The sequence below is a fragment of the Sinocyclocheilus anshuiensis genome, unplaced genomic scaffold, assembly GCF_001515605.1.
Source record: "Sinocyclocheilus anshuiensis isolate Anshui unplaced genomic scaffold, SAMN03320099.WGS_v1.1 scaffold326, whole genome shotgun sequence".
Classification (NCBI taxonomy): Eukaryota; Metazoa; Chordata; class Actinopteri; order Cypriniformes; family Cyprinidae; genus Sinocyclocheilus; species Sinocyclocheilus anshuiensis.
In genome coordinates, this window is record NW_015546098.1 from 715,840 (window position 1) to 725,901 (window position 10,062).

The 10,062-nt window shown below is 35.3% G+C and overlaps 1 protein-coding gene across 1 annotated transcript in view; it reads right to left on the reverse strand.

The window, feature by feature from the left end:
• Nucleotides 1–9,871, reverse strand: part of LOC107700261 (SH3 domain-containing protein 19-like) — a 28,163-nt gene extending 18,292 nt beyond the window's left edge. Inside the window, 2 exon segments of the mRNA XM_016501867.1 lie at nt 1,600–1,639; nt 9,785–9,871. Of these exon segments, the coding sequence (XP_016357353.1) occupies nt 1,600–1,639; nt 9,785–9,860 (116 nt within the window). The 5' untranslated portion in view covers nt 9,861–9,871.
• Nucleotides 9,872–10,062: the final 191 nt, after the last annotated feature.

Sequence of the window (10,062 nt, forward strand, 5' to 3'; positions counted from 1 at the left end):
GTATTTATATATACATGATAAATATACACAGTACACACACATATATTTTGTAAACAAAAACTTTTATTTTGGATGCAATTATCGCGATTAATCGTTTGACAGCACTAATTGTTTTAATCTTGTCCCACTTTCAAACTTAAAATCTGAAAATCCATCATAAGGGTGTCAATTTTTATGTTCAAAATTATTTATATTAAAGGGGTCATGAACTGAGAAATCAAAATTCCCTTGCTTTTTTGACATATGAGAGGTCATTGTACTATAAAAAAATATCATGTAAGTTTCAGAACCCAAAACTTTCTCATTAGTCTAAAAACAGCTTATATTGAAGCCAATCTGCCAAAACGACTGGTTGTGGAATGTGCCACTTTATGATGTAATAGTGTGGCTAAGTCCCGCCTCCGCAGAAGAAGATCAACGCCTGCTTCTACATCACTGCCTGTTTAGCTCCGCCCATCGATTCATGCATATAGTGTAAATAACAAGAGGCAAACACAGGTCTACGCAGAAACCAAACGATAAAGATGCTCCGAAGACAACAAGACCCTGTGCAGTGCTGAGTATTTATGCATTTTTAACCTAAGTCACAGCAGCATCCATCTATGAAGGGTGTTGCTGTCAAACACACACAACTGTTAGCCAATCACAGCAGTGGGCGTTTACTTCCGAGTCTACAATCCACCACGCCCATTCAAAAAGAGCATTCTGATGAAACAGGACAGAAAATAGCCTATTACTTCTCAATGATGTTTTTGATGTAAAAATCTTGATAACATTATAAGACTATATATAACATTATAACATTATTATACCTAATAAAGTTTCTGTATTTGGTTACCATCAGTCAAGAGCATTCTTGAGACCAAATATGTGATCTGTGAATAAATCAATCAAGGTAAGAAAAATAAAATGTCCAGGCTGTTTCATAAAAATGTCAAAATTCTCCTGTGATGCATGTTCACTGTTGAACATTATTAGTTGACGAGTTAAATGACCTACAGTGTATTTTTAGAGAGTTTACTTTCTACAACACCACAGGGCCAGAAGTCCCCATAGTTAAACAAACACCCATGATGCTCTTGTGTCTGAAAGTGAGAAAATGCCTATAGCCATGTTCCAACATCCCAGAAAAGCGCCTCACTATTATTTTAAAGTTAAATGTTCAACAAGCACATATGAATGTAGTGTTTGAGTGTCCATATACTATTGGTCTTGCAATGCATACTGTAAGAGGTCAAAATTTAATTTGTAAACCTCAATGGCTGGTTCATTTTTGACAGTGTTTTTACACAATTTTACACTGATGCTGAACATTCAAAGATATGTAGCATCAAACTACACGAGATTTCAGAGTTGTTGAATCAGATTGATTCACATGATTCAAATAGAGACTAGAGCATTATTTAATCAGCAAAACAACTCGATTACAATTGTAACTTCTAGCTGATGATAACAAAAGAATCTTTTTCATGTTCACTTAATTTATTTACATTAGGGCTGCCAAATCAATGAATTGCGATTAATCGATTTGACAGCCCTGATTTACATATTACATGAAATACTCAAATGGTGTGTGAGGATATTGTGTTTCCATCTTACCTTATATGTAAGTGTTCTGGTTTGTTTCTTTCTGAGCGGTCTGCAAAACACAAAGCATTAAGCATGAGCTAAATTCTTTGTAGCACAATTTTATTTAACTTTCTACATTTGCTACATTCAGCTTCTAAATCCTGAATCACAGCTGGCAGCAGTGACGCTCTGTTTGGCTGGTTAAACAGTGCGGTGCGTTCCTGATCAGCCTGTTTTAAAGAGCAGAGCTTAAGGAGAGAACTAGAAGCTACAATGACAACAAACACAGTTTTTCATGAAATGTCGCTCAGCATTCACATCACTCAGGTCCAGTCGAACAGCTCTTACAGCAGGTTTCTGGTTTCACAGGATTCATTTGTCTCTCTTTCACTTTTGAACACATTTTCAGCATATTTAAACCTTTAACTTAGTTAAACTACAAAGCTTGCAGAACAAGACCAGCATGTTTCACTACACAAAAATAACATCCTTGTTTCTCCCGACAGCATCAGGCATTCATGGAAAATGTTTAACTTTCCTCAGGTAATGAAAGTGAACTCATAAAACAATGACTGCTTTGGCAAAGGGGTCTTTGTGTGTCTTTGTTGCAGTTGTCTACTGACCTATCACTGTCCTCAGACACACCTGCTGGGTCCAGTTTCTGCTCTCACTGTGTGTGTGTGTGTGTGTGTGTGTGTGTGTGTGTTATAGCAGTAAGCTCACCTTCTTTCCCTGGAGCAGTCCGGTTGTGAGTGAGCTCTTGCAGAAGCTGGAAGATTTTAGATCATTTAGCATTTTGACCATATATATATACTGTATATATAATGTAAAAACATGGCAGATGTACATCACATCTTACTCACTTCTCTTAAAGGCGGCTTTGATTGAAGAAAGGGGTCTTTGACTAAAAAAGCAAGCAGGGAAAAAAAAAAGATATTGACAAAATATCTGCAACATTCTTTGCCATGCTCTGTGGGGTATTCTTAACACTTTATGGTTGTTTAAGGTCAACAATCAGACGCACCACGAGCGAATGGCCACAGTAAAAACAAAACATATATGTACAGTACCATTCAAAAGTTTGGTGTCAATAAAATTGGTTTTGCTTAAAAGAAATTAATACTTTAAATCAGTAATGATGCATTAAATTGATCCGATATCACAGTAAAGATTACAAAATATTTATATTCCAAATAAACGCTGTGCTATTCATTAAGGAATCCTGGAAAATATCATGGTTTCCAAAAAATATTAAGCAGCATTGATAATAATCAGAGATTATTGTTGAGCAGCAAATCAGCATATCAGAATGATTTCTGAAGGATCTTGTGACACTGAAGACTGGAGTAATGATGCTGAAAATTCAGTTTTGATCACAGAAATAAATCACATTTGAACATAGATTCACATAGAAAACAGCTGTTTTTTAATTGTAAAAACATTTCATGATATTACTGTATTTTGACCAAACAATGCAGTCTTGGCGAGCATAAGATATTTCTTTCAAAAAAATTACAAAATCTTACAGACCCCAAACTTTTGAACGCTAGTGTAGAATGTTTAGCACACATGCATCCATGTACTATTATAACGAACATTTTTATCACCACAATATCTTCAACAGATAACAGTGACAGTTATTTCTCACACACAAAATGTTAACTTTTATTGCATTATTACTTCATAAAACTTTGCTTTAATTACTCTACATCTCAATTTAATGTCCTTTTCTATCTTTACAACTATTTGCTTATTTCCACTGTAACATATCCTGCTTTGACCAGGTCAAGTGTGTTCAACAGCACAATGAAATGGATCTAACAATAATACTGTCCCACAGAAACTACGTGTCAAAAAGACAGCAAACAAAGGACAACTGAACACTGCACAAAGCCTAAAGAGACATCAAAGGCATCTATTTCATACCTCAGATTAGTAGACGTATGAAGTGTTAAAGGAATCCATTAGAGCAAATAACAGCATCCCTTCCAAAAACTACAGTGTTCATTGGAAAAAGCTCTTTGATCTTTCAAGCTGAAGACTTGCATTCTCTTCCTGACTATGTGGACGTTTTAAAGCTGCTGTTTTCTGCATAGCTGAAGTGATGTGTCATAAGCGCAGAGTGAGAGTGAGAGAGAGAGTCAGGCCAGGCCTCTCAAAGGCTACTTGAGCTCTGCTTCAAATGAAAACCAGCTGACAAGTTCGATTCACACCCTTGATGTCTCCCACTGTACAGCATCATTAGCTCAGCAAGAAATAAGCACAACTATCCATTATGTCAGAGGCCTTTCGCTGTTGACATTAAACTGTGATTTAAAACAAATAAATAAATAAATAAATAAAAAGTGATTTGTTTAATAAGGCACTGTTATAAAATTGCATTAATTTGTTGCCTTGTCGCTAATTAAAGCAACACTATTATGTATTGTCAGCATGTTAGATTACTCTTAATTTCTCCATATGTGAGTGTTTTCTCGGCCACTTTAATGTCCTAGGGTTTTATTTTCACCCAAAAAAGGAAATTATGTCATGATTTGCTCACTCTTATGTCATTTCAAACTTTGGAACATAAATGAAGATATTCTGAGATTTTTTTCTCTCATTTCTGTAAATGTGACATTAAAACTGCCTTGGAAACATTTCATCCTTTACTTCTCAAATGCCTTATATGTATATATTTTATTGTTTTTTTGTGCTGTCAAATGATTAATCGCGATTAATCTCATCCAAAATAAAGGTTTTTGTTTACAAAATATATGTGTGTGTACTGTGTATATTTATTATGTATATATAAATACACACACATGCATGTATATATTTAAGAAAAATGTTTTGTTTATATTTAAAATATTAATATTTATATATAATATAAATTATATTTGAATATAAATATATATTCATGTAAATATGTTTAAAATATACACATGTATGTTTGTGTACATATACATAATAAATATACACAGTACACACACATATATTTTGTAAACAAAATTTTTTATTTTGGATGCGATTAATCACGATTAATCGTTTGACAGCACTAGTTATTTTAGTACATGAAGCTAAACTAATTTAACTTTCCTCAGGTAATGAAAGCGAACTCATAAAACAATGACTGCTTTGGCAAAGGGGTCTTTGTGTGTCTTTGTTGCAGTTGTCTACTGACCTATCACTGTCCTCAGACACACCTGCTGGGTCCAGTTTCTGCTCTCACTGTGTGTGTGTGTGTGTGTGTGTGTGTGTGTGTGTGTTAAAGTATGAGAAAGTGAAATAACCCACCTCACTCATAATAGCATTTGTGTTTTGAGTTTGCTAAATTATTATCATTTAAATCACTGTATTATTAAAAGATAAATAATACATTTAGCTGCAAAACAAGACACATTACTTATTAAGGATATTATTGGAAATATATAGTCCTACCTGCCTATTGGAGAGCACAGTAAGCGGACTCATTCCCTGCCTTCTGATTCAAATGTGTGCGAGAGAAAGCACAACTCCTGGTAAAAGTGACGTCTCTTTTTTTCATTAGGTATGTTGACAAAGTCAGGGTGCCATGCAGGAATGCGGTCAATCAGGAAGTATTTCTTTTCTGACATTAGTGAACCAAAACAATGGTTAACCAAACATGTAAAAACATCACAGATATTCCCTATCGGTACAGATGCCCACCTTAATCATGTGAGAGGTTCACTGTTTTAAAGAATTACATCCTGATATTGCACTACACCGTCAGCTTTATCACTGTTACTGCTCCAGGAAGATGGTGCAGTTTTGTACTGATAGCGAGATAGAAACTATTACAAGAGAAGATACCCTATGTTCCCTATGGAAATTCTGGTCATAACAAAAATCAGGCCTGACATGCTGAAAACGGACTGGTGGTGCTAATTTATACTGCAATAAGCAAAAATAAATAGTAAAAATAAATGACAAACTCCATTCAAATGTTGGTTATGTATTTTTGACTGGTTCTAAAAATAGTCTTAACCAGTTCTTTAAAAATGCTACTAAACAAGTACAGCAACTGAAATACATATCCTTTATGCATAAATGACAGCTTATGCCTATCTATCTATCTATCTATCTATCTATCTATCTATATCTATCTATCTATCTATCTATCTATTTATCTATCTGCAAATGCTATGAGAATTTGAGTATTTGTGACTCTGCCTGTGAAACCCCAGCTAAAGTCATTTTTTTGTGATTTACTGTTTTCTACATAAAATCATCCTTCATAAAGATGTAGAACATTCTGTGAAAATATAACCTTTATATCTTTAACACTGACTGAGTAAGGCCATGTCAAAGATTGGAATCATAGTGGAATTAATGGTTGAAAACAAACTTTAATGCTTGTTATCTCATAATTAGATTTTGAGACTTTAGCCTGGATTTCACAGACAGGGTCACATTTAAATACTCACTGAGAATTAAAAATATGAGTATAAGTCACAGGGAAAACTTAAGACTTCTCATTACAAATTTGGGAAGATGGTTGGAGTGGGTTGTGTTTTCAAATGCATGTTATATGCGACCCAAACTCACAGTTGTTGCAGAGATGGAGTTCGTGTGGAGCAGAATTTTCCTGTGAACCAAGTTGCTCGGAGACACTGCAAGTCATGAACTGCTCGTGTGTAAAAGAACACAGTGCCATGCTTCACTCTAAAACTTTGCTAGTCAGACGTTGCCATTTTATAATCTAAACCATGCATTGCTAGAATGCATACAAAAGTTATTGACCAGCTGGCAAGTAACACCATTTCATATCCTCATCAATGGTGATTTTAACTTGCGTTTGGCCCTCAGCTAGTGTTAATTTTGGACCCTTGCTGAAATGCTATGGGTGCGCCACACACACACAACCACTAGATGGCGCCACTAACTTGTGCAGTGCTGCCAGTAGCCACACCTTTGTGTGGGTCATACTTCTCCGAAATCCACATGAATATGGAAAAATCATTAATATAATAATTAATAAATATACATCCATGGTTTATACTAATCTTCATACATGAAAACATTCACACATGCCTGACATCAGCTGAGAATGATACACATCAAATATGGGAGCCAACTTTTGGTGTTTTATTTACATAGAGACTGGCATGGTGACAAAATAAAACTCAATGTAATTTGATCACAAGGGGCAACAGGAGATGCATGTTACAGTAATCCCAGGATTACTGTAAATGGCAATCTGTCTCTGCCTACCACTTGCTATGAGATAGATGTTAATACCAGGAGCTGGTTACATAAACACAGCCACTATGTTAAGACTGTGTCATAAAGAGGTCCATGATTATGATTTCACTTTTTTTGACTTTAGTTAGAGTGTAATGTTGCTGTTTGAGCATAAACAACATCTGCAAAGTTACAACGCTGAAAGTTCAATGCAAAGGGAGATATTTTGTTTTACAGGATTTGCTTTTTAAGGCCTACAACACACGGCTGGTAGGGAGCTTCTTCCTGGGTTGGTGACATCACAAATCCCAAAAATGTACATGAAATAATATGTTTTTTTTTTTAAACGAAGCATGAACACGTTACAGTGCACCCCATAAACACAATCAATCAAGCCTTTGAAAATAGCTGATTTGCCACCCCGTTAATAGCTAGTCTGACCAACAAGAAGTTAGCCAAGTGGTAATCAGTCTTACATCCAAATCAGACCAATCTACATTTTTATGTAACTGACTTTAACAAGTTATGACCAAAATCGGGTGACTAATGTCTAAGACTTGTCTAAGTGTTTTATGCAGGTGTAAACAGGGCCTTTAAGAGAAATAAAAAGCGAAGGAGAACTAGAGTTTGTGGAGTAAAAAGAAAGCTCTCTTTCTGACACTTTGAGACATCAAAGTGATTTCCATTCTCAACTGGAAACATATGATGTGAGACATGGATTTTGAGGATAAAGACCTTGTTTAGACAAGTTGATAAGCATTATGAACAGACTATGGGATAGATTTGTGCTGACAGAGTGTCTCTGTGTGTAAAGCCTGTCTGTGCAGGCCAACACTTTCTTTCACTCATTGTACTGAGAGACAAAACCTTTTCACACTGACCTGAAATCAGTCTTCCAGATTGCAGCAAACGGCACTGGTTAAATCCACTCTGACAGTGCTAGAGGCCTGTTGGTAAAACCTCATTCCCAATCATAGAGAAAACGGCAGATTTAAACATACTGGCACACCTTAGCGGGATAGTTCATGTAAAAATTTCAATTCTGTCATCATTTACCTACCATCATACCATTCCAAACCTCTACTGTAAAATGTAAATACTACATAAATAAAAAAGTTATACTGATATATAAAATCTGAGAGAAGCCAGCAGTCAAACACACAGATGTCAGTCCTCTAAATGTGAAATGCCACAGACACAGCAGCCGATGAGGTCACTGATGATTAACTATGTCAAAGTAAGAGTCACACTGGACACAGAACATTCCCAGAAGACAAAACAAGCAAACGAAACTCTAACCAGACACTCGGTCAGTGCAATGCTGGAAGAGTTGTGAAATACTTTCATACCCACTATATTACATACAGCACATTTAACCAAGCAAGTTGGTTTAATGATTATTTATGATCACCAACATACTGTAAAAGCACTGACATACAAAACATTAAAATAAAATGCAAACCTGAGTCAAATTAAACAGTCACAACTTCCCTGTTAGAAAAAATAGGTCACCATCAAAAACTGAGCAAACCGAGACTTTTTTTTGTTAGCCAAGGCATAAGATTGGTTTAGTTGGAGAAGCAGGTGTGATTTACTGTGTTCATGTGTATATGTTTTAAAAACTCCCATATGAAACTCCAAACAACACACAGTAGTGGTATTTTGTTCCCAAAAAACGAATTGGGTAAATCGGTGGAGTGAATTGTCAATGGTTCACTCACAAAGACGTTGTTTGCCGCCATCTACTGGCACAAAAATGTAACGTACAGAAAGGGTCACTGAAAAATCACAGCCATTGAAGCATAGAACAACACTCAAAAACCAAATTTGAAGTCCATAACTAATACTGTGTAATGCTGAAATATTGTACATTTTCAACATTTTTATAAAACACAGGGCTTTCCTGGCAGGTCAGCAGATAATGCTTTGATAACATAGTCTGCTAGAACATGTTGAAACTGGTCCATTTCTTCAAGACTTTAGGAGACTTTTATTAAGTAGAGAAGAGATGAGGAAGGCTTCAGACACTTTGTATATTATATACATATCTGTACCCACTGAAACCAGTTTCTTATTTACGTTTATGACCAAAATAATAGTCTATTTTTTTCCTGTCACATGACCAACATAAAAAACAAATCATATGAAAGACCGAAGAACATATGAAAGACAGGACAGTATGCCGTTAGTTGACGCTGCACAGGCTGCAACAAGCACAACTGCTGCCTCATGTTTCTCAGTTGTGTCACCTGTTGTGTGTCAATTCAGGGGAAAGCTGTAACCTGCTGTTTTTCCTCTCACTCACAGCTGACTCACCAATACACCCAGATGAATGCTGAGGAGAGCAATAACTTTCCACTCTTGATTGGTTTTACTTTGGTTAATGCACAGTGCTATTAGGCTAAATAATAAACATAAAAAATGAATTAAAACATCAAAGACAAAACTGACATGTAAAAAAACACTTTATAATACAGCCATTTTTACCATAACAATAATTCAGCATTTTGTCAAATTCTGCATTCACTTTATTGAGTGAATTAATTGGGAATACAGAATGCTTTTCAAGGATGGTTTCAAACATTTGACAGGGTTGTTGGTAGTGTTAATAATGCAGGAATGCATTATATTTTCCAGCGTATCTTGCTACTAAGTTAATAATATAAAATAAGCTGATATATCAATATGTAAATAAATGTCCACAAATATGGAAAGATGATCATCATGATGAAGGCTGATTTAGACATTGCTTGATTTTATGTTTCCTAAATATCAGTGTTTGCAAAAAGTAGGGACAAAGTAAAACAAAGTAACTTTAGTGATAATGCAATTTCATAATTGGATAAATTAAAGAGATAAATGAAATGAAATCGTACATTTGCGATAAGACTATACACTATCGATCTAAGGATCAATGAAGTGAAAGTCCAGAAAGTCCCAGAAGTTCAGTCTTTTGAAACTAAAGCACGAATCTTAAATCTGTCACATAAAGTTTTAATATTTAGTAAACAATTAGCCTAATATGTCCTACCTGTTGAATTTCTTCTCCTCGTAATGGCGACATTTGGAAAATCTTCATCTCCATCATCATAGCGGGCTTCAGCCATTAGCTAACAATATGTCCGTGTTCAAACCTTTAACTTTCGTATATTGCACAAAACAAACAAACAAACAAACAAAAAAAACCTCTGACGATATGTTTTGTTTGAATAAAAAGTAAGTGGTGTGACTAGAGTTCTCGCAGATGTGCGTCTGTTAAACGGAGAGTGATGAACTGAACCCTGCTGCATCTCTGTAGCATCTTGACAG